The sequence below is a fragment of the Orcinus orca genome, chromosome 16, assembly GCF_937001465.1.
Source record: "Orcinus orca chromosome 16, mOrcOrc1.1, whole genome shotgun sequence".
NCBI classification, from domain to species: Eukaryota; Metazoa; Chordata; class Mammalia; order Artiodactyla; family Delphinidae; genus Orcinus; species Orcinus orca.
In genome coordinates this window covers 81,686,625-81,712,181 of record NC_064574.1, presented here as the reverse complement: position 1 = coordinate 81,712,181, position 25,557 = coordinate 81,686,625, and the positions used below count along the sequence as shown (strand labels likewise).

At 41.3% G+C, this 25,557-nt stretch overlaps 1 protein-coding gene across 2 annotated transcripts in view; it reads left to right on the top strand.

Annotated features, from left to right (window-relative positions):
* Positions 1–25,557, top strand: part of LOC117200989 (cytochrome P450 3A28-like) — a 55,069-nt gene that overhangs the window by 5,377 nt on the left and 24,135 nt on the right. For both annotated transcript variants that reach the window (XM_049699277.1, XM_049699278.1), the window contains exons 2-8: positions 5,958–6,983; positions 9,411–9,504; positions 11,570–11,622; positions 14,213–14,312; positions 20,346–20,459; positions 20,721–20,809; positions 22,146–22,294. In XM_049699277.1, coding sequence (XP_049555234.1) covers positions 6,913–6,983; positions 9,411–9,504; positions 11,570–11,622; positions 14,213–14,312; positions 20,346–20,459; positions 20,721–20,809; positions 22,146–22,294 — 670 coding nt within the window. In that variant the 5' untranslated portion in view covers positions 5,958–6,912. The remainder of the gene's footprint in view (positions 1–5,957; positions 6,984–9,410; positions 9,505–11,569; positions 11,623–14,212; positions 14,313–20,345; positions 20,460–20,720; positions 20,810–22,145; positions 22,295–25,557) is intronic.

Sequence of the window (25,557 nt, the reverse complement as noted above, 5' to 3'; positions counted from 1 at the left end):
GTTGAAGAGGCATTCAGGAGGGAATAAGCAGGTGGAGCAGCCTGAGCAAAGGTGGGGAGGTGTGAGGTCGCATGGGCTGTGCAGGGACCTGCAAAAACTCCAGTCCAATGCAGCATAAGGTCTGAGGCGGGGGGTCAGGGACACAGCTGGGGTGTCACCTATCACCTAGATGAGGCACAGGCCGTGTGGGACTGTGGGAGGGGTCAGTCGGGGACGCCCTGATGAGGTGTGCAAAGGCTGCCCTGTGATAGGTGATCAGACAGGAGGCTGTGGTCATTGTCTAGGTCAGAAATGGTGAAGGTCTGCATGGGGGAGGGAAGTGAGAAGAGAGGAAATTTTTGAAAGATATTGAAACTCTTAAAAATATTGTTAGTTATTCCTTCCTAAAATTTTATTTAAAAAATTCAAATACAGAAAATTTGAACAGAAAGATGGAAAAAATCTTATAGTAAACACCTATCTACCACCTTCTGGACTGAATAATTCGCATTTTGCTTTCTCTGTTTCATCACCCATCTTCCCATCCCTCTATCCATCCATCAGCCCATTTCACTTTCTGACTCAATTCAATGTACGTGCAGAATGAGAATACTTTACCCGTGAACACTGCAGCATGAGTGTCATTAACTAGATGAACCATGATGACTAAATAAAACTGATCTACTGATACTATCTTTCTTTAAAATTTTGATATTTTGTTCTTCCTAGATTTTTTTGCATTAATATTGATTTTTTTAAATAGTAGGTTAGAATATAATTTGTCTTGATCACAGATTTTTGGCAAATTTCTGCTCAAGTGGAATGCCTTACTTTCCTCGCCCTATTCCCTGCCCTGCCTGGAAGTCCTGACTGAATTTTATAAATACACTGTGTCTGTAAGGAGGGAATGAGCTCTCCTTACTCCTCTTTTTGGTTCCTTTGGGATTTGTTTTTTCTGTGTCAACAATGCACTCACTTTGGGAATTTTTAGAAATAATTTCTGCTCCAGGGTAGGAGGAGGAGAGTGGGAGGGATTTCAACCCAGGGTCTTTGACATCCTACAGGGGTGGGGAGACCTGAGGCTGGAGGGCCTGCTCAGGGCCCTGAGCTCACACAGCTGGACAGACACCCCCAGCCCCAACTAGAATCCAGGAAATAATGTCCTGAACATTTATGACTCAGTGTCTCCACACACAGCAGGTGGTAAGAGGAGGCATTTGAACACGATCAATAAGAAGGAAAGGGCTTCCCTGGTGGCGCAGTGGTTGGGAGTCCGCCTGCCGATGAAGGGGACACGGGTTCGTGTCCCTGTCCTGGAAGATCCCACATGCCGCGGAGCGGCTGGGCCCGTGAACCATGGCCGCTGAGCCTGCGCGTCCGGAGCCTGTGCTCTGCAACGGGAGGGGCCACAACAGTGAGAGGCCCGCGTACCGCAAAAAAAAAGACAAGAAACAACAAGTGTTGGCAGTGAAGTGGAGAAAGGGGACTCTCCTGCAGTTGGTGGGAATATAAGTTGGTCCAGCCACTATGCAAACTAGGATGGAGGTTCCTCAAACAACTAAGAGTAGCACTACCATATAACCCAGCAATTCCACTTCTGGACATTTATCCCAAGAATATGAAAACATAAATTTGCACACTGCAGCACTGTTTACAGTAGCCAAGCTATGGAAGCAACCTAAGTGTCCAACAAGGTTCTTGAGTTGCCACCACAAGGCATTTGGATTTTATCCTGTGGATGATGGGAGTGGTTGGAGAGATTTGAACAACAGAAGAATGTTATAAGTGTAACATTTTAATGGGTTTTAACAGGTTCTGTCTGGTGGCAGAGTAGGGGATTCTCAGGATGAGGCCAGCGTAGGGTCAAGCAAAACTCATTAGGTGGTTACTGCAAAAATTAGGAGAGACTGCCAGCCCTTCACCCCCTCTTTTGCAAAATAACCTGCGATGTTCATCTTTCCCTTCATCTTACACTTGCTGTTTCATTAATTACCTTCCTCGTGGTCTTCTGAAATTTGCCTCCTGGCCTGTGAGTCCCCTTTCACTCATTGATTTCTTTTTTCTTTCTTTTATAAATTTATTTATTTTATTTTTGGCTGCGTTGGGTCTTCGTTGCTGCACGCAGGCTTTCTCTAGTTGTGTCCAGCAGGGGCTCCTCTTCATTGTGGTGCGCGGGCTTCTCATTGCGGTGGCTTCTCTCGTTGTGGAGCAGGGGCTCTAGGTGTGCGGGCTTCAGTAGTTGTGGCACGCAGGCTCAGTAGTTGTGGCTCGCAGGCTCAAGAGGGCAGGCTCACTAGTTGTGACGCACGGGCTTAGTTGCTCCGTGGCATGTGGGATCTTCCCAGACCAGGGCTTGAACCCACATCCCCTGCACTGGCAGGCGGATTCTTAACCACTGTGCCACCAGGGAAGCCCCACTCATTCATTTCATCATTTTTTACTTCCTGCTTCTCGGAAACCCAAATGATTCTGATTGCTACATGTCAGAACTGTTTGCAACATCCCCTATCTGCTGACACCATGAGTTCAGTGAATACATAAAATTTAGTAGGCAGAAGGGTGTGCTGTCATTTTTGTGGCCAAAATCACCTCTGTAGCATTTGCACAACAGTGGAATCATGGTGGGAGGAGTGGAAGGAAATATTTATCCCATGTGATAAGCTATAACCTGCCAACTTATTTCAGGAGGCCCTTTGGAGCCCAACCATATATGCCACTGGCACAATTTTGAATCACAAGATGCGGCTCTATTTCCTGGATTCATGATTTAATTGCTTGGGCAAGACCTTTCCCCACCCTGAGCTTCTGTTTCCACATCTGTAAAGTGGGAATTAAATAATCCCAGCACTGCTTATCTCGCAGAGATTTCATGAGGATCAATTAAGAGAGACATGAAAGAACTTTATAAACTGTACTTTGCAGTAGAGATGTTAGTGGTTAGTTTATAATGATAAAAATTCTGGGATTGTGGAGAAAGTGAGCAGCCAGAGGAAGCCTTCCTCCTCTCCTTCCCTTTGCTGTAAAGTCTATGAAAGTGCTTCTGCTTCTGGGCATAGGGGAGGGGGTGTGTAGCGGGGCTTTCTGCATGGTGAGGTATGTGTGGGTCAGAAAGAGCATAGCCCTGCCTTACCCCACTCCCCACTGACAGGCTTGCTAGGGGGCCTTGCCTTGTCTCTAGGTTGGGTCAGAGCGCTGGGTCACTACCCTCTCAGAGGACCTGGGCTCTAGACCCAGTCATTCCACTAATTCTTGGGTAAGGAAGGGCCTGGCAAAGTTAAGACCTTGGGTTATAAAACTAGAAGATCTAGGTTTGAATCCCAGCTCTGCTAGTAGTTAGTTATGCGTCCTTGGCTGGTCACTTAACCTTTCTGTGCTGCAGTTTGCTTATTTGTAAAAAAGGGACACATATTTTGTAAGTTTAAGGTGTACAACATGCTGATTTGATACGTGTATATATTGCAAAATGATTACCAAAATAAAGTCAGTTAACATATTCATCACCTCACATAATTACAGTTTTTGTGTGTGTGGTCAGGACATTTAAGATCTACTCTCTTAGTAACCTTCAAGACTATAATACAAAATTGTTAACTCAACTTTGATTACTCAGGACTGAAAAAGCAGATAAGCCATTTACAGTTGATGAGGACACTGTGTTTCTTATATCTATATAATTACTTTAACTGGGTTATACTGTACTATAATTACCTGTTTATTTGTCTCTATCTTCAACCTGATTATTGTCTGGGTCTTAGTTGTATCTGTACCCTAAGCGCTGAGAACAGAGCTTTGAAAGTACATGCCAAGCCCATTAGCGCACAAATGAGTAGATGAGAGATGTGGGGTGGGGGGTGATGTTCAGGCACACGTCTTCCTTCACAATCTTAGTCTGTCAGACTTTTAAGTTAGGTGTGCCCTGCTGTGGAATGAAGGGGCACAAAGATCATGCCTTCTATTATTTCCCCTCGCAGAGCAAGGCCATTTGCATTGATTAGAACAGGGTACTTGCAAAATTTCAGTCCTAAACAATGACTAGCCTATCGCCTCTGGGATAGATTCTAACCAGCTGGACCAGGCCCTGAGGCGAATAGGGCAGCAGATGGTCCTGTGGGTTTAGTGAGAAAAATCATTGTAGCCCAGTATATGTTTTGGAGGAAGATGAAGGCATATAGTTTCCACAGTGGTTTTGTTTCCAAGAAGAATAAGAAAGGCTGTGGGTTTAGTTGAGTGAACTAAGTTGTCAGAAGTTATCAGATGACACCCCAGTCATCCCATGTGGGATGTATTTTGTGTTCCTCTCAGTTGGGAACATAGAGAGGTGGATCCTACACACAAGACCCTAGTGTCCTCATAACCTGCACCTGTCTTTATTCTCGGTGAGGTGAGATAGAGTCGTTGGTTCTGGAGACCCGTGGGGGAGCTCCTGGGCAGGGGTAGCTATGGAGGTAGGAGCCAGAATTGTAACCAATTTGCTGTTGTAGTCTTGGGTCTCACTATTTCACATAGTGACCCTCATCGTGAAACAGCAAACGTTGAATACTGGCATTTCAGTGCAGAAGACTTGCCAATCTATCTTCATGTTAGCTTACATGTGACATGTTGTGATCAATAGCTGTTGAGAAGCCACCTGCAGTCCCTGAGCCTCAGTTTCTGTATCTATAAACTGGGGATTGTATCATGACCCTACTTAAGAGCGCCCAGAGAAGGTACCGAAAGAGGGCAGAAATGCATAAGAATTTGTGGGACTTTCTATGCTACTTTTCCTCAGGATCATCTTCCAGCTTCCCAGGCCTGTCTTTTGTTGGTACTCAAGCTTGTATCCACTTCTCTCCTTCATGACCTCTCTGTAGGGCTCCATTATCCTAGAGGTTCCAGAGGTATGCTACATACTAACCTTGGTTGTGTGTCTCACTCCCTCCTCTGGGAAGCTGCTCTCAAGGTAGGGGACTGTATGGGCTTCTAGCCCCCAGCCCAGCGCAATACCTGCACCTGACATTCACCCACTTGGCCTTGAATCAATGCATGGATGAACAGATATATTCAGGCATTGTATTTCCAGTGGCAGCTATGGATTTTAACAGGTGCCTCCTGGAGAAAGTCTGAACCCAAAGTTGACAAGCTATGATGGTAGAAATTTCATGTTGCATGACAAGGTCCCAAGGAAATAAAAAAGGCAGGTGACATAGTTGGGACTTACTATAATTTACCAATGAGACCTCCACCCACTCAGGCCAGTGTTGGGCAACCCTGGGGACTTTCAGGCCAGAGGGATGGAATGTATTGGCAAGAGGTGAGTATCGCTTGCTCCAGAAGGACTGAAAATGAGAAGGATAAAGGGAGAAGGAAGTGCACAAACACAGCTTAAACGTCCTGTGTTCCTATTGAGTTTAAGAACTTTTGATGTTTTGTTTTTCATATAATTCACAGTTTCTCAGGCCAAGGAGATACAGCATTTTGGTCAGAGGGAAGACAATGAACCAGTGTAAATTTCAGACCCTCAGTCCTCTAATTTCTCCCATGAGGAATGGGGTGGGGGCTCACAGATGCCACTGACTTCTACTACAGACCTCCTCCTTAGTAACACCTTGCTACCCCTTAAATATTTTCCATCTAGTCAATGATAAGGAAGCATCTGCTCTGACCCCCCTCCCCCCACTTTGCCCCATAGAAAAACCTCATGTTTTCTTTATGGAGTCTTGTTTGCTGTATGTGCCACATCACTGGTGGATAAGGAGGTTGGAGGTCCACTTGGTCACTGGGCTGCTTTCTCCGCTTCACTCCCTTCACCCTCATTGATTTTGCACTTGTGGCCTTTCCAGAGAGAGGGGGTCATTCTTTCGTTAAGAATCTGTGTAACTGCTGTCCACTGAAGGACCCTCTGAGGGGCGGGACAGGAAGACTGAATGGATACCCCTTGGTGCAGCCATCACCACATGGTCCATGTCTTGTCTCTCCTTTGGGGGCCCTCTTGTCAACAGAACCCTGATGGATCATCCTGAACGTGCAGTGATGGTGGCCAAGGCACAGCCAGGCCCTCTTGTTGTATTAACGATACAGGAAGATGATGCGGTCACCAAATAGCCACAGGAAACAGACACACAGGGGCCCAGAGTTCTCACTACCACCAACTCAAGTCCACCAACCTTTCCGACGTCCATGCTGCAGAAAGCATTCTGCAAGGTACCAGGGGCATAAGGGTGACTAATACTCAGACTGTAGCCCAAACTCTCAATCTCTTAAGGGAAATAGGTGTGGAAACCAACAATGGTTCTGGAGGATAGAAGGACAATAATAGAATTGTGTGTGTGTGTGTGTGTGTGTGTGTGTGTGTGCGTGTGTGTGTGCGTGTGTGTGTGTGTTGGGGGGGGGGCACGACAGAAGTCATCCAGAAGAGGAAGTGGTTATTCCTATTGTTTAGGGAAGTCTCTAAAACAATGTGCTTTCTGAGCTGGGATTTGAAGGATGAGTAGGTGCCTTATGGGGAAACCAGGATATCTAGGCAGAGGAAACTGCATGGTAAAGATTAGTAGACCTAGCATGTCTGAAGGATTTCAAGTTTTGGAGTTCAGGCAGTTACAGAGAAAAGGGCAGTTTAGAGGATATTTGTGGCTAGTGGTTTTATTTGAGTTTCTATAACCTTTGAAATTACTGATAACACTGATTGAGTTGTTACTGAATGGCCACAGAATATGAAGTCAAGGGAGGTCAAACTGGACTGTCCGTGATGCCAACTATCAAGGCAGGGAGGGCTCATGCAGGTGGAGCACAGGTAGCCCTTCTATTGGCTGCAGCTCCAGCTCCACCACCTTCCCAGGACATAAACATTTCAGCCTCAGTGAATCATCCCTGGATGTGAAAGGAAGCAGGCAGGCAAAGAGTGACACACGCAGCTGAGAAGAAACTCAGAGGAGAGAATCACCGAGGAGAGTGGCCATGGACCTGATCCTGAGCTTTTCCGTGGAAACCTGGGTTCTCCTGGCTACCAGCCTGGTACTCCTCTATCTGTGAGTATCTGTGATTCTGATTTCCTCTGTAACCTTGGACTTGGGGTGCTCATCAGGTCCCACTTTCCCTTTACTGTTTTGAGGATCAGTTAGTGGAGGGAAAGTTGCTTAAGCTGTGGGTGCTACAAACACCAAAGGGGTTATTATCGATCTTAACCCAGTTCTGTTGAACGAGTAACCAACAAACACCCCCCCTACCACCACCCTGCCAAGTTTTTATCTTCTGTAGCTAGGAGGGTTTAGTGATGTTATTTGCTCCTGGGGATGATTGACTACCAGTTTCCATGGACCCAGACTAATCAACCAGAATCCACCAGGGGAAGATTTAAAACAACTGGTCCCTGCGCAGTGGGGTGCTGTCCCCTTCCCAAGCTCTGGGGATCCTGGAGGCATGAAGTAACTTGGGAATTGTCTCATGATCTTCACCTTCTGGGTTCAGTATCTGCTGCAAGAGCCGTGTAGAAGGATTGGCCCCTGTGTCACTCAGGGGGTTCCTGCTTCCTTCCCTCCCTCCCCAGATGTCATTTACACAGGGCACCTTGTCACCCAGGGGCTGGAAATGGATCGCCCTTCACTTCATATCAGCTCTTCCCCCTTTCCTGTGTCCCTCCTATGGCATCCTCTTCCAAGGCTCAATTCCCCCACCCTGTACTATGCAGAGCTATCTACCCCCAAATGAGAAATCTTTAGAGGAGAGGACACTTGGCAGAAATCTTGAAATTATATTCATTTCTTTCAGCTTTTCCTCTCGTCTCTGAGAGCTTTAGCATCAGCATAGAAATCTGAGAGTTCATGTAACACATTGAAAGTTCAGAAAGGGAAATTGATTTGCCCTGGTTGTGAAGGCGAAGGAAGGAACTGGGGTTGGAATAGCCCAAGTCACTCCCATTTTGGAAGTTGGTGCTCACATCTCCACCAACTTTTCTGGAGGAAGGATCTAAACACCCATCTGGGCTTGGCCAAAGTGCCTCTGCTGCCTCTTCAAGCACAGTTTCTTTCAGGCAATTTTTGGGTTTATTTTATCACATAAGATTTGATGGATTTGTACAGAATATTTGGAACCTGTAAGACCTTAAAAACTAAGCTTCAAAGAAGAAAAAAGTCTTAATCAAACATTCTGGAACATTTTATGGTTATTCATTCTGTGTTGCACAATGCCTCTTTTGCTGTCTTCAGGGAGGTACCTGAAGTTTGCAAGGCCCACTTTTAGCTAAAAGGGCTTGCAGAGCATGTTGAAGCATTTCTACATAGCACACTTTTCAGCCATACCTTTCTAATTTGCCCCTACAGAGTTAGTTTTGGCGGCCTAGCAACTTCATCACTAAAACCATTGCCAGCAACCTCTTCCCCTCAACCTCTCTTTTCCTCCACTCTGTCAATTCTCAGAAACACCAGACTGAGAAGACCTGCAAGATTTCAAACCCCCCAGTTGTGGCATTCCACACAGAGCACATTAAGATGAGTTTCACGTACACCAGCTGTAGGAAGCACCAGCCTTAATGGCTTTTTGAGGTAGTTGGCGCACAGAGGCAGTAAACAAACTAATCTGTGATTGAGGATCTTGAAAAAAACGAGTGTGCCTGGTACTGTGTTTAGCAGGTGAGTATCACAGGTTGGAGGACCAGATACCATTTGAGAAAGAACGGTCTGGAAATGGATCCTCTAGTCATTGGTTCACTTATACAGTTATATTGAGGGAACATATGGTCAGTCACCCTTCTCTGTAGGGCAAATCAAGCAAATTGCCTGACAACAGAGACTTGAGTGTAGCTGAAAGGTGCTCACATTTCTATGATGCCAATGGAAGCCTTGAACACAGTTTGTATTTTATAGAAATTAGGACACTGTTATTCTCTAAGGCTTGATTATGAAGTTGGACTTAAGAAGAATTAAATCCTAAAATGGGGTCAGGATACAGAGGGAAAGAAAAGCATAAAAATCTCCATGCAAATTGTAAGAACAATGTCACAGTAGGCTCTCAATAACTGTTGTTTTGCAGACGAAGTTAAGCAAAATCTCATTATTGGAACAGAAAAAGAAATTTTCCCTTTCTACCTAGAATAAGAATCTCCAAATCATCTAAGAGTCAAGTTACCAAATAAATCTGAGTGAATTCCCTGGAAGAATTCCAGCCTGAACCTCTCAGGACCACTCCAATTAGAAACATTTATAAAGTATTCACTCTAAGATTGGAACTGTGAAGACTTCAGCTGCCTTTAGCTAATCGTCATTACCTTTAATGGGTCTCGTATTGGTGGTGGGCAAGGAGATGATGAGTGAATGTAATGATTGCTTTTGGAGCTGCTGGTATTTTTTATTGCCTACATGCTATCTCCTTAGGTTGACTGTTCCAGTTCTGAGTCAGTGACTGGCCAGCTCCAGCAGTCCCACAATTACTGTGACCTGGTTTCCTCTTTCACTTTACAGATATGGGACTTATTCACATGGACGTTTTAAGAAGCTGGGGATTCCTGGGCCGAGACCTCTGCCTTATTTTGGAAATATTCTGTCCTACCGAAAGGTGTGTGTTGTTTGAGCTCCAGCTTTGCTTCTTATGGTGGCAAATCTCAGCTGAATAATATAGTAAAACTGCCCCTCCTCAGGAGGAAGTTCTGAGGTTTCACACTTTCCAGAAATATCATGGACCCCACCCAGCACATGGCCAATTTTACAACATACCTCTATTTTTAGCTGTTAGGAGCCTCAGGTTTTGCGGCCTCAGACAGCCCAGCTCTCTAGCTGATTCAGCACAGAACTTGATTTTCCATCTGGTGAGTATTGTGAAGAGGATTTTCTTTCTGCCACCTGGATTCCCGTGGAAGATTCCCAGGAAGGCACCATCCCCTTAGTATTAGGAGAAAAGCATGAAGAGGGTGCCTGGTCGTGGCTTATTAAGCTGCCTACACTACAGTCAGGCTTTCCTGTTGGTAGCATAAGCTCTGGGTAGCATTTTTTTCTTCCTCCTAGATTGCTTGGTAACTTCAGTTTCTAAGCAGCCTGCGTATTCAATGTCGGGTAATTTGCACCTACTTGAATTATCTCAAGAGCTACTAATGCCTGCAATTATTTCTGTGGCTCTACTCCATTTTTGCTATAACCCTGACATCTTCTGTGTTTCGAGGGGTGGAGCAAGAGCTTTTTGCTTTACTTCTGTGCCTCCAGAGAAAGCACCTTATGGATGCATCTGAGCAGTGAGTAGGTGTAACGGAGACAAGATGGTGGTTGTCTAGTTACTTCAGGTATTTAACCACTAAATAAGTTGTGGGGTTTTAAAAAAAAAAAAAAGGCAGAATCGGGCTTCCCTGGTGGCGCAGTGGTTGAGAGTCCACCTGCCAATGCAGGGGACACGGGTTCGTGCCCCGGTCCGGAAAGATCCCACATGCCGCGGAGCGGTTAGGCCCGTGAGCCATGGCCGCTGATCCTGCGCATCCGGAGCCTGTGCTCCGCAACGGGAGAGGCCACAACAGTGAGAGGCCCACATACTGCAAAAAAAAAAAAAAAAAAAAAAAGGCAGAATCACATATACAAAATCACTAGAAAGGATATGATTTGACAAAATTATTAAAAATTGAACTGAACTCAATAGAATGTACTAGGTGGCATATGGACTATGAATTCTGGCTGAGCCTTGATATTAATCCAGCTCTGATGCCTTGCCCAGGGCCTGGCCCCTGAAATGAAGGTCATGAGCTACTTCCATGTGTCCGGGGGGCAGAGCCTTGTGTGCAGGCTGCTCTCTGGCTCAGATTTCCTTTCCTGCAGACATAAGCCTTGTTTCTCAGATCCTGATTCTCCCAACTGAGGTCTTCATTGTCTCATTACTGCCTGTGAACTTCATGAACTGTTTTCTCTCTGAAAAAGCAATAATTTATTTTCCACCTTTCCCAGATGAACTCCTTAGTAGATGCACTCCAAGACCCATGTTTCTGAGACCTTCATTTTCATAGGTAAACCATCAAATATCACAGCAGTAACAGGAAGTTTGTTTTCCTTTAAGCAACAGAGGGAAAATTCAGGGCAAGTGTTTTAATTGGTGGTGTTGTTTGTAGTTGTGGTAACTCCCCATCTTTTCTGTGTTGAGCTGGAAAACTAGAAGGTGATCTACTTTGTCATTCATTCACTCATTTATTTTCTCACTCAACACACACCCCTTAGACTTACTTAAATCTGCTGGACTAAAAAGGTCGCTGGTGTCTTTAACTTCCTAATTCTTCTAGAAATCTAGAGAGGGCTCATGAGATAAATGAAAAGGCTGCTTAACAAGGAGACGAAAGTGTGTACAGGCTGATCTAACTTACCCTTCGCTTCAGTTTTCTCACGAAAGACAAGGAGGTACTTAGTATTCACAGGCAAAGGTAAACATTTAGTATCTGTAATAGAGAAAATGCAAGAGTGATTTAAAATTCTGTTCCAATATCTCCTTTTTCCCCTTCATTTCCCCTAAGAAGTCTCTGAATATGAACTTCCTTCCACCTGCCAGTGGAAAATAGTAAGCCTGATTTCATGGGTTTCAAGGTACTTTTGTCCCCAAAAGAGGTAGTGTTCAATACATTTAGTTTAATAATCTAATTTTGTTTCTCTTGCAGGGTCTTTGGGAGTTTGACAATGGATGTTTTAAAAAGTATGGAAAAATATGGGGGTGAGTATTCTGGAAAGTTCCATCGGATAGACTTGTTATGATGTGGTGCCCCCTGTGGTATGGAAGACAATCTCAGTCCAGAGCTTCTTGGGATGAAGTCTATTGTAAAGCTTTGGAGTCTTGTTCTTTCTATCAGGGATCCCAGGTGTCAGCCAGGTGTCCAGGTCTACAGTCTGAATTAGGCCTGGAGATTTGCAGGTCATCACTTTTCTCCAGACTTTGAGGCCCAGGGACTCCTAACATCGCTTTCTGTCCAGTGTCACTCTTCCCCCCTTCTCCATTTTTCTTTCCTTAGGTTGCATTTAATTGCATAAAATGCATTATTCCAGAACATTCTAATATGTGCCCATAAATGCATTTTTTGACCCTTTTCCACATGATTCACTTAATTAAAAGCCAAGAATCCTTTATTTAAGTTTTGCATTTAATATGTCCTTTTGGAAAAAGAGCTGGGGGTTACAGGTAAAGAAAATAGGAAACAATTTCTGCTCAGCTTTTTACATTCTCTACAAGTATGGAGGTTTTTTTGTTATTGTTTTTAATTTTCAGCCAAGACTTTCCAATGTAATTGTATTCAGTTATTGTTTTATCTACTATTTTTCTCTGACTTTGAAGAGATGTGGGATACATCTAACCCAGAGTGTGTCATGTGGGCTCACAGACTTTAGGAGTTTTGTAGGTTTGATGAGAGCAGCAGGAGAGGTATAATGTAGTGACTGTTTGCCAAAAGGAAATAGGAGAAGGCTCTGCCTCTCTGTACCTCTTCATCTTCTCTGATCAAGTCCTCGGAAACCATAGGGCCCTGCTGAGTTGCCAAGGCCCCAAAAGTCAATGTGATTGAGTGGACAGAGCACATAGCCGTGGATCACTACTGGACCAGCTCCAACTGCCCCTCCAACATTTAATACTTGTGAGCTCTGGATAGAGTCACTTTTTCATGGTGGATCCCAGTTCTCTCATTAGAAAATGGTTCTCATGCTTGGGTGTAAATGAGAACCACCTGGGAGAACTTGTTATAAATACAGAACTTTGACCCCACCCATCAGCGTACCAAATCAATATGATCTGGGATAGGGCCAAAAATCTGAATTTTAACTGGTAATATAAGAAATACTAAGGCTGGAGTGACATCTGAATATAAAGTGTCACCCCAAACCACGATCTCTTCTCCACCCAGGTGTTTTTGAAAAAACATGATGGGAAGAAGGGAATCATCCAAGTAATATGGTCAGTCAGATGGAAGAGCAGATTAAGTGCCTCCTCAATCCCTTCCGTCACTGCTTCAACACTAAATGCACATGACACCCACTTAAACCCTCTGAGTTTTAGAATTTTGGGGGGGGGGGAAATAATGCACTGGTTCTCATCCATTTTTGTTTTTGTTTTTTTTTTTTTTTTTTTTGCGTTATGTGGGCCTCTCACTGTCGTGGCCTCTCTCGTTGCGGAGCACAGGCTCCGGACATGCTGGCTTAGCGGCCATGGCTTATGGGCCCAGCCGCTCTGCGGCATGTGGGATCTTCCTGGACCAGGGCACGAACCCGTGTCCCCTGCATCGGCAGGTGGACTCTCAACCACTGTGCCACCAGGGAAGCCCTCTCATCCATTTTTATATGTGATCACAAAACCATCTGAAATTCCTGTGTGAAGTCAGAGGAATAATAGGTAACATGCAGAAAACCTTCCATTGTGTTCTAGCCATCGCAAACGATTGATAGAGGAAACAAAATGCCGGAAGACAGTGTGATTAACTTAGAGTCAACCTCATGCCAGTGGCCCATTCCCATGAACGGGCATCCTGACAGTCAGGAGATCAGGCCAAATTGGGATGTGTCACATCTGAGGAGTCAGCTTTGTGTGGTACATGTGTCAAAAGTGGGCCTGCCTAGCTGCTGATGGATGTCACCTACATGGAGCCCTAGGCCCTCTTGGAACCCATGTCGAAGAATAAATATAAATAGCGAAAAGAAAATATTTAAAAAATGAATTTATACATGTTCCTCTGAATTACTTTATTCTCTCAGTCCTTTTGTTTCAAATCCTTGATGCTACCAAGGATATCTCCTTGTTATTTAAAATATGATTTCCTTTAAAAAAAGTATAAAGTAAGTGTATTTTTGAAAATAGAGCAAAGAAACCTTTCATAATCCTACTTTCACTTTTGAGCATTCTTAATCTTCTTCCATTTGCAGACACATTGTACATATTTATGATCAGTGTGTCTACAAGTTTCAGCTATTACATCATTGCATTTTTCATGCTTTTGATATATCTTCAAAAATGAGTGGGTGGACTCTCCTTAATTAATTAGTTTTTTCATTCTTAGACAATTTACTTGCCTTCAATTATTTACTAAGCTAACTTCCTTTTTGATAATGAAATATTTTAAACCTATAAAAGTTATGGAGAATGGCATAGGAAATAACCCATGTAAACAACACCTAGACTTAACAAATGTTCTAATGTTATTTCTAACCATGATCTCTAGGAGTAAGGATTATGTAATGTCAGGATGAGAGTCAGGACTTAAGCTGTGAGTCCAGCTGCAGAAACCAGATCATTAAATTTAATAACATCTCTTTTCCCTACACAGGTGTTATGAAGGTCAACAGCCTCTGTTGGTTGTCACAGATCCAGACATAATCAAAACAGTGCTAGTGAAAGAATGTTATTCTGTCTTCACAAACCGGAGGGTAAGCATCCATTTTTAAAGTTTAAATATTATTTATTTATTAAATATTTATTCTGTAATAATTATAAATTCACAGGATATTGTCAAAAGAGAAAAATACAGGAAGGTGCTGTGAAGGAAACCCTTCATCCTGTTTCCCCAAAAGGTTAATATCTTGCATAATTATAGTACAGTATCAAAGTAGGAAATTGACATTGATACTATCCACATAGCTTATTCAGATTTTATCAGTTTTATGTGCATTCATTTGCTGTGAGTGTGTGTGTGTTACTCTATGAAAATTTATCATAGATGTAGATTTGTGTAACTATCACCACAATCAATGTATAGAAATGTTACTTCCCCATCAATCTCCCTCTAACCATTCTTTTATAGTCACAGTGAGTAGCTTGTCTTTTCCTCTTATCAGGGTCTTAGTAGAGCAATTCTTTTTGTATTTTTATAGTTTATTATTTTATCCATACTAAAACACTTCATGAAATCACTTACTGTTTCTTTTTAACATCTTTATTGGAGTATAATTGCTTTACAATGGTGTGTTAGTTTCTGCTTTATAACAAAGTGAATCAGTTATACATATACATATGTCCCCATATCTCTTCCCTCTTACATCTCCCTGCCTCCCACCCTCCCTATCCCACCCCTCTAGGTGCTCACAAACCACCTAGCTGATCTCCCTATGCTATGCGGCTGCTTCCCACTAGCTATCTATTTTACGTTTGGTAGTGTATATATGTCCATGCCACTCTCTCACTTTGTCCCAGCTTACCCTTCCCCCTCCCTATATCCTCAAGTCCATTCTGTAGTAAGTCTGCATCTTTATTCCCATCTTGCCCCTAGGTTCTTCATGACCATTTTTTTTTTTTAGATTCCATATATATGTGTTAGCATACAGTATTTGTTTTTCTCTTTCTGACTTACTTCACTCTGTATGACAGTCTCTAAGTCCATCCACCTCACTACAAATAACTCAGTTTTGTTCCTTTTTATGGCTGAGTAATATTCCATTGTATATATGTGCCACATCTTCTTTATCCATTCATCTGTTGATGGATGGTTCGGTTGCTTCCATGTCCTGGCTATTGTAAAAAGAGCTGCAATGAACATTTTGGTACATGACTCTTTTTGAATTATGGTTTTCTCAGGGTATATGCCCATTAGTGGGATTGCTGGGTTGTATGGGAGTTCTATTTTTAGTTTTTTAAGGAACCTCCGTACTGTTCTCCATAGTGGCTGTATCAATTTACATTCCCACCAACACTGCAAGAAGGTTCCCTTTTCTCCATACCCTCTCCAGCATTTATTGTTTGTAGATTTTTTGATGATGGCCATTCTGACTGGTGTGAGATGATATCTCATTGTAGTTTTGATTTGCATTTCTCTAATGATTAACGATGTTGAGCATTCTTTCATGTGTTTGTTGACAATCTGTATATCTTCTTTGGAGAAATGTCTGTTTAGGTCTTCTGCCCATTTTTGGATTGGGTTGTTTGTTTTTTTAATGTTGAGCTGCATGAACTGCTTGTAAATTTTGGAGATTAATCCTTTGTCAGTTGCTTCACTGGCAAATATTTTCTCCCATTCTGAGGGTTGTCTTTTCATCTTGTTTATGGTTTCCTTTGCTGTGCAAAAGCTTTGAAGTTTCATTAGGTCCCATTTGTTTATTTTGTTTTTATTTCCATTTCTCTAGGAGGTGGGTCAAAAAGGATCTTGCTGTGATTGATGTCATAGAGTGTTCTGCCTATGTTTTCCTCTAAGAGTTTGATGGTGTCTGGCCTTACATTTAGATCTTTAATCCATTTTGAGTTTATTTTTGTGTATGGTGTTCGGGAGTGTTCTAATTTCATTCTTTTGCATGTAGCTGTCCAGTTTTCCCAGCACCACTTATTGAAGAGACTGTCTTTTCTCCATTGTATATCCTTGCCTCCTTTGTCATAGGTTAGTTGACCATAGGTGCATGGGTTTATCTCTGGGCTTTCTATCTTGTTCCATTGGTCTATGTTTCTGTTTTTGTGCCAGTACCATATTGTCTTGATTACTGTAGCTTTTGTAGTATAGTCTGAAGTCAGGGAGTCTGATTCCTCCAGCTCCGTTTTTTTCCCCTCAAGACTCTTTTGGCTATTTGGGGTCTTTTGTGTCTCCATACAAATTAAGATTATTTTGTTCTAGTTCCATTAAAAATGCCATTGATAATTTGATAGGGATTGCATTGAATAGATTGCTTTGGGTAGTAGAGTCATTTTCACAATATTGATTCTTCCAATCCAAGAACATGGTATATCTCTCCATCTGTTGATATCATCTTTAATATCTTTCATCAGTGTCTTACAGTTTTCTACATACAGGTCTTTTGTCTCCCTAGGTGGGTTTATTCCTTGGTATTTTATTCTTTTTGTAGCAATGGTAAATGGGAGTGTTTCCTTAATTTCTCTTTCAGATTTTTCATCATTACTGTATAGGAATGCAAGAGATTTCTGTGCATTAATTTTGTATCCTGCAACTTTACCAAATTCATTGATTAGCTCTAGTAGTTTTCTGGTGGCATCTTTAGTATAGTATCATGTCATCTATGTATAGTATCATGTCATCTGCAAATAGTGACAGTTTTACTTCTTCTTTTCCAATTTGTATTCCTCTTATATCTTTTTCTTCTCTGATTGCTGTGGCTAGGACTTCCAAAACTATGTTGAATAATAGTGGTGAGAGTGGACATCCTTGTCTTGTTCCTGATCTTAGAGGAAATGCTTTCAGTTTTTCACCATTGAGAATGATGTTTGCTGTGGGTTTGCTGTGGGTTGCTCTATGCCAACTTTCTGGAGAGTTTTTATCATAAATGGGTGTTGAATTTTGTCAAAAGCTTTTTCTGCATCTATTGAGATGATCATATGGTTTTTATCCTTCAATTTGTTAATATGGTGTATCACATTGATTGATTTGCATATACTGAAGAATCCTTGCATCCCTGGAATAAACCCCACTTGATCATGGTATATGATCCTTTTACTATGTTGTTGGATTCTGTTTGCTAGTATTTTGTGGAGGATTTTTGCATCTATATTCATCAGTGATATTGGTCTGTAATTTTCTTTTTTTGTAGTATCTTTGTTTGGTTTTGGTATGAGGGTGATGGTGGCCTCATAGAATGAGTTTGGGAGCATTCCTTCCTCTGCAATTTTTTGGAAGAGTTTGAGAAGGATGGATGTTAGCTCTTCTCTAAATGCTTGATAGAATTCACCTAAGAAGCCATCTGGTCCTGGACTTTTGTTTGTTGGAAGGTTGTTTTGTTTGTTTGTTTGTTTTTTTGTGGTACGTGGGCCTCTCACTGTTGTGGCCTCTCCTGTTGCGGAGCACAGGCTCCAGACACGCAGCTCAGAGGCCATGGCTCACGGGCCCAGCTGCTCCGCGGCATGTGGGATCCTCCCAGACCGGGCCACGAACCCGTGTCCCCTGCATCGGCAGGCAAACTCTCAACCACTGCACCACCAGGGAAGCCCTGTTGGAAGATTTTTAATCACAGTTACAATTTCATTACTTGTGATTGGTCTGTTCATATTTTCTATTTCTTCCTGGTTCAGTCATGGAAGGTTATACCTTTCTAAGAATTTGTCCATTTCTTCCAGGTTGTCCATTTTATTGGCATAGAGTTGCTTGTAGTAATCTCTTAGGATGCTTTGTATTTCTGTGGTGTCTGTTGTAACTTCTCCTTTTTGTTTTCTAATTTTATTGATTTGAGTCCTCTCCCTCTTTTTCTTGATGAGTCTGGCTAATGCTTTATCAATTTTGTTTATCTTCTCAAAGAACCAGCTTTTAGTTTTATTGATCTTTGCTATTGTTTTCTTTGTTTCTGTTTCATTTATTTCTGCTCTGATCTTTATGATTTCTTTCCTTTTGCTAACTTTGGGTTTTATTTGTTCTTCTTTCTCTAGTTCCTTTAGGTGTAAGGTTAGATTGTTATTTGAGATTTTTCTTGTTTCTTGAGGTAGGCTTGTATAGCTATAAACTTCCCTCTTAGAGCTGCTTTTGCTGCATCCCATAGGTTTTGGATCATCGTATTTTCGTTGTCATTTATCTCTGGTATTTTCTGATTTCCTCTTTGATTTCTTCAGTGATCTCTTGGTTATTTAGTAATGTATTGTTTAGCCTCCATGTGTTTGGGATTTTTACGGTTTTTTCCCTGTGATTGATTTCTAATATCATAGCGTTGTGGTCAGAAAAGGTACTTGATATGATTTCAATTTTCTTAAATTTACTGAGGCTTGATTTCTGACCCAAGATGTGATCTATCCTAGAGAATGTTCCATGCACACTTGTGAAGAAAGTGTAATCTGCTGTTTATGGATGGAATGTCCTGTAAATATCAATTAAATCTATCGGGTCTGTTGTGTTATTTAAGGCTTGTGTTTCCTTATTAATTTTCTGTTTGGATGATTTGTCCATTGGTGTAAGTGAGGTGTTAAAGTCCCCCACTGTTATTGTGTTACTGTCGATTTCCTCTTTTATAGCTCTTAGCAGTTACCTTATGTATTGAGGTGCTCCTATGTTGGGTGCATATATATTTATAATTGTTATATCTTCTTCTTGGATTGATCCCTTGATCATTATGTAGTGTCTTTCCTTGTCTCTTGTAACATTCTTTATTTTAAAGTCTATTTTATCTGATATGAGTATTGCTACTCCAGCTTTCTTTTGATTTCCATTTGCATGGAATATCTTTTTCCACCCCTCACTTTCAGTCTGTATGTGTCCCTAGGTCTGAAGTGGGTCTCTTGTAGACAGCATATATATGGGTCTTGTTTGTGTATCCATTCAGCAAGTCTGTGTCTTTTGGTTGGAGCATTTAATCCATTCATGTTTAAGGTAATTATTGATATGTATGTTCCTATGACCATTTTCTTAATTGTTATGGGTTTGTTTTTGTAGGTCCTTTTCTTCTCTTGTGTTTCCCACTTAGAGAAGTTCCTGTAGCATCTGTTGTAGAGCTGGTTTGATGGTGCTGAATTTTCTTAGCTTTTGTTTGTCTGTAAAGCTTTTGATTTCTCCATTGAATCTGAATGAGATCTTTGCTGGGTAGAGTAATCTTGGTTGTAGGTTCTTCCCTTTCATCACTAAGTATATCATGCCACTCCCTTCTGGCTTATAGAGTTTCTGCTGAGAAATCAGCTGTTAACCTTATGGGAGTTCCCTTGTATGTTATTTGTCGTTTTTCCCTGTTGCTTTCAATAATTTTTCTTTGTCTTTAATATTTGCCAATTTGATTACTATGTGTCTCAGCATGTTTCTCCTTGGGTTTATCCTGTATGGGACTCTCTGCATTTCCTGGACTTGGGTGGCTGTTTCCTTTCCCATATTAGGGAAGTTTTTGACTTATAATCTCTTTAAATAGTTTCTTAGGTCCTTTCTCTCTCTCTTCTCCTTCTGGGACCCCTATAATGTGAATGTTGTTGCGTTTAATGTTGTCCCAGAGGTCTCTTAGGCTGTCTTCATTTCTTTTCATTCTTTTTTCTTTATTCTGTTCCGCAGCAGTGAATTCCACCATTCTACCTTCCAGACCACTTATCTGTTCTTCTGCCTCAGTTATTCTGCTATTGATTCCTTCTAGTGTAGTTTTCATTTAAGTTATTGTATTGTTCATCTCTGTTTGTTTTTCTTTAATTCTTCTAGGTCTTTGTTAAACATTTCTTGCATCTTCTCGATCTTTACCTCCATTTTTTTCCCGAGGTCCTGGATCATCTTCACTATCATTATTCTGAATTCTTTTTCTGGAAGATTGCCTATCTCCACTTCTTTTAGTTGTTTTTCTGGGGTTTTATCTTGTTCCTTCATCTGATACACAGCCCTCTGCCTTTTCATCTTGTCTGTCTTTCTGTGAATGTAGTTTTTGTTCCACAGGCTGCAGGATTGTAGTTCTTCTTGCTTCTGCTTTCTGCCCTCTCCAGATAGCTATTTCTTTGGAACTTCAAGAATAGGCTCCCAGATCTGGTCAATCACCTTGGGACTGTGCCAATAAGACTCTGTGTTTTGCTTTTGACTCTAGTCTTTTGGTCCAACGGGAATTATGAAAAATGCCATCTCTCTGTCTGAGGATGAACAATGGAAGAGATTACGATCGTTGATGTCTCCAGCCTTCACCAGCGGAAAGCTCAAGGAGGTAAGAAAAGAAGAAGACTTTCAACTAGAAACTTAAGGAATGACTCTAGGGACAGGTAGAAAATAAGATCATAGTCCCTTTCCAAAGAGAAGTCTGCAGATTTTGAGTTTTCTAATGATGGTCTTTTATCTTTACATCCTAGAAGAGACATTTTAAGATTCCTTATAAAATGCCACTTACTGCTCCATGCTTGGGAAAGCCAGGTACTTCTAGGACTTGAGTCTGCATTTAACTTCAGGTGATGTTGTACTTTGTATCTAGATGTTCCCCATCATTAGCCAGATTGGAGACATGTTGGTGAGGAACCTGAAGAAGGAAGCAGAGAAAGGCAAGCCAATCAGCATGAAAAAGTAAGTAGGGGTGAAGCTGCTGGTACCTGAGCTCCATTGAGACCCTCCAGATGCCTGCCATGGAGCCAGATTCCCACTGCTGAGTTACTGTAGTGACCAGACAGAAGTAAGTGTGTGGTGGTACCACTCCAGTGGGCCACCCCAGAATAAGTGGTGGCTCGCCAAAGAAAGCAGGGCAGCTGGGAGAGAAAGGGTCTTCTCCTGTGTACATGAGCCAGGATGAACTTATCTGCTTAACTGTCACTTTGGATATTCTGGAAGACAAAAACACATAGTTTAGAAAGGAGAAACATTGTTGTGCACAGTATTGAGTGTAGAGGGTGTGGAGCGGAGGTGGGGAAGGCTCTTCGTACATATTGGCAGGCAGTGCACTGGGCAGGAATGTTACGGTATGGAACTTGAAACAAATTAAATCTCTTCACAGTTTTCCTGAGGAAAATGCTAAATATTAATTCTTAACCACCATTTGTTCTTCCTTCAGCCTCAAAAGAGAGAAGGCCCTGTACAGGCTATGGGTAGAGTGATCATAGCATTTGTTGTCTAAACTGAGATTTTTTGTTTTTAATTCTGCTGTAACAACAGGTATAAACTGAGAATGTCCCGGGAAAACTGAGGACATAAGATCACTTAGCTATGGGATTCCCTAAGTCAAATTTGGAGTAATTTATTATTTTTTTAACTAGAAATATTTTTAGTTCTTACATTTCACAGAAATGAGTCTGCCCTCAGGTCAACCACAGACCACTGGAGTTGAGGAAGTGTGGGTCTTTCAGGATCCTTAGCAGGGGTGTAAGACAGTGAGGGATGATGTTCCTGGCAACTCAGAACAGGGTGCTGCTGTTCTGTAATTCACTGAAGAGGAATCAGCTCTGAGCACAGGTTTTGTGGTGAGGCAAGATCCAGATCAATGATCAACGTCCCCTTTCTTGACTCCCCCAGGATGAGTTAATTTTACACCCTTGGTTCTGCTCAGACACAGTCCTTATACACCTATTATTGCCTGTAGTCAGAACACACTACTGTACTTTGTCTGATTATGGGTGTCTATCCCTCTATGACTGAGCTCCTTGAGTTTGTGGGGGGACGTCTAACTTGCCTTAGTGTCCCCAGCCCTCCTGGCACAGGGCCAGCTGCATCACTGGCACCTCAGACACACCTCATGTGTGAGTGATAGTAGCATCGACTCTTCCATGGACCAACAGGTGGTTCTGAAAGAGTGTGGCTCTCTACCTGCCTTGTCTGGGCATCTGATTTCACATGCACTTCTTGTTATATGTGTTGGGTAAGGAGAGTAAAGAGGTGTTGATTTTAGTTGTTCATATCTTTCTCTACGCAGCTTCTTTGGGGCCTACAGCATGGATGTGATTACTGGCACAGCATTTGGAGTGAAAATTGATTCCCTCAACAACCCACAAGATCCCTTTGTGGAATATAGCAAGAATATCTTAAAATTTAATCTCCTCTCTCCATTAATTCTCTTAATAAGTATGTGGACTACTTTATTCCTTTTTCTTTATTCCTTCTTCCATCCCTCCTTCTCTCCCTCCTTTCCTCCCTCTCCACCTTTCTTCCTTTATCTTTCTTTTTTTTTTTAACTATTTATTTATTTATTTATTTTTGGCTGAATTGGGTCTTCATTGCTGCACACAGGCTTTCTCTAGTTGTGGCAAGCGGGGGCTACTCTTTGTTGTGGTGTGCTGGCTTCTCATTGTGGTGGCTTCTCTTGTTGTGGAGCACGGGCTCTAGGCATGTGGGCTTCAGTAGTTGTAGCACATGGGCTCAGTAGTTGTGGCTCGTGGACTCAGTAGTTGTGGCACACGGGCTTAGTTGCTCTGCAGCATGTGGGATCTTCCTGGACCGGGGCTCGAACTCATGTCCCCTGCATTGGCAGGTGCATTCTTAACCACTGTGCCACCAGGGAAGCTCTATCTTTCTTTTTTAAATAATAGCTTTATTGAGATACAATTCACATGCCATATAATGCACCACTGTAAAATGTATAATTCATTGGTTTTTACATCCTACCTATCCATCAACAGATGAAATGGACAGGCAAAATGTATACAACATTCAGTATACACAACTGGATATTGTATGTGCGTGTGTGTACATATACACACACATATATATGTGTGTATATATATGTATATATACATATATATATATATATGAGAAAGCCAGGTTCTTCTAGGACTTGAGTCTCCATATATATATATATATATATATATATATATATATATATACACACATACATATACATATACACACACACACATACACAATTGAATATTATTCACCCAGAAGAGGAAGAAAATCCTGCCATTTGCAACAAAATGGAAGGACCTAGAGGGTATTACGTTAAGTGAAATAAGTCAAACAGAGAAAGGCAAATACTTATATGTAGAATAAAAAAAAAACTAAACTAAAGAAAAAAAGAAGAAGAAGAAGAAAACCAAACTCATAGAAAAAAAAGATCAGATTTTTGGTTACCAGAGGTGTGGGTTGAGTGGTGAGAGAATTGGATAAAAGTGATCAAAAGGTGTAAATATTCAGTTGTAACATAAAAAGTACTGAAAGTGTAATGTACAATGTGAGTATAGTTAACACTGCTGTATGATATATTTGTACATTACTAAGAAAGTAGATCGTAAAAGTTCTCATCACAAGGGAAGATATTTTTTTGTAACTATATGAGGTGAGGAATGTTAACTAAACTTATGGGGTTAATTTCACAATATACGTATGTTAAGTCATTATGCTGTACCCAAACTAATACAGTACTGTATCTCAACTATAACTCAGTAAGGTTGGAAAAAAAAGGGTTTTAGTACATTCAAAGATATGTGCAACCATCACTACAGTCAATTGCTGTACATTTTTGTCAACTCACAAGCCCTGTACCTAACTATAACCTCTCACTCCTCTTAGCCCTAAGCAACCACTAATGTACTTCCTACCTCTATAGATTTGCTTATTCTGGACACTTCGTATGGATGGAATCATATATGTGGGCTTTTGTGGCTGGCTTCTTTCACTTATCATGATGTTTTCAAGGGTAATCTAAATTGTAGCATATATCAGTACTTCATTTCTTTGTATGGCCAAATAATATCCCATTATATGGACATTCTGCATTTTGTTTATCCATTCATCAGTTGACAGACACTTGGGTCATTTCCAGCTTTCCGCTATTACGAACAGTGCTGCTATGCCCATTCATGTACAAGTTTTCGTTTAAATACCTGTTTTCAATTCTTTGGGTATGTAGTCAGAGGTGAAATTGCTGAGTTATATAGTAACTGTGTTTAACTTATAAGTAACTGCCAAACTGTTACCCCACAATCTTTTTTAGATAAATGTCTATTCAAATATTTTGCCCATTTATAGTTAGATTATATTCAATACTTCTGTTGTTGAGTTGTAAGTGTTCTTTATATATTCTAGGTAAGAGTCCCTTATCAGACATGATTTGGAAAGTTTTTTTTCCTTTCTGTAGGTGTCTCTTCACTTTCTTGCTAGTTTGCTTTAAAGTGAAAAATTTTTTATTTTCATCATGCACAAATTCTTTATTTTCCTTTTTTTCCCTGTGCTTTTGGTGTCATGTCTAAGAATCCATTGCCAAATCTGAGGTCATGAAGATCTACCCATTCATTGGTTTTCTTCTAAGAGTTGTACGGTTTTAGCTCATATGTTTAGGTCTTTGATTTATTTTGAGTTTATTTTTGTATATGGTGTAAGGTAAGGGTCTATTTCATTCTTTTGCATGTAGCTATCCACTTATCCCAGAACCTTTTATTAAAGACTATTTTGTCTCCATTGAATGGTCTTGTAACCCTTCTCAACATGCAGTTTACCATAGACAAGTGGATTTATTTCCAGAGTCTAAATTTTATTCTATTTATCTATATGTCCATTCTTATGCCAGTATGACATTGCCTTGATTATTATAGATTTATGATAAGTTTTGAAATCAGCAGTACGAGTCCTACAACTTTATTTTTTTTTTTTTTCGAGATTGTTTTGGGTCTTCTGTGCCCCTGGCAATTGCATATGAATTTTAAATTCAGCTTTTCAGTTTCTACAAAGAAGCCAGCCAGAATTCTGATAGGGAATGAGTTAAATCTGTAGAGTTGCTGTCTTGACAATGTTTAGTATTCTTATACATGTACATGGGATGTTTTTCATTTACTTAGATTTTCTTTATTTCAACAGTATTGCAGTTTTCAGGGTAGATGTTTTGCACTTCTTTTGTTGACTTATTCCTAAATATTATTATTATTTATTTTTTTTGCGGTACGCGGGCTTCTCACTGTTGTGGCCTCTCCCGTTGCGGAGCACAGGCTCCGGACGCGCAGGCTCAGCGGCCATGGCTCACGGGCCCAGCCGCTCCGCGGCATGTGGGATCTTCCCGGACCGGGGCACGAACCCGTGTCCCCTGCATCGGCAGGCGGACTCTCAACCACTGGGCCACCAGGGAAGCCCTAAATATTCTTTTTTTATGTTATTATAAATAGAGTTATTTTCTTAATTTCACTTTTGGGTTATTTATTACAGTGTATAGAAATAGAATTGATTTTGTATATTGACCTTGTTTCCTGAAACCCTGTTGAAATTGTGTATTAGTTCTAATAGGATGTTAGTGGATTATTTAGGATTTTTTATATACAAGGTCATGTTATCTGATGGTGGAGGAGTTTTACTTCATTTTCTATATGGATGCATTTTATTTCCTTTTGTTGCCTAATTAC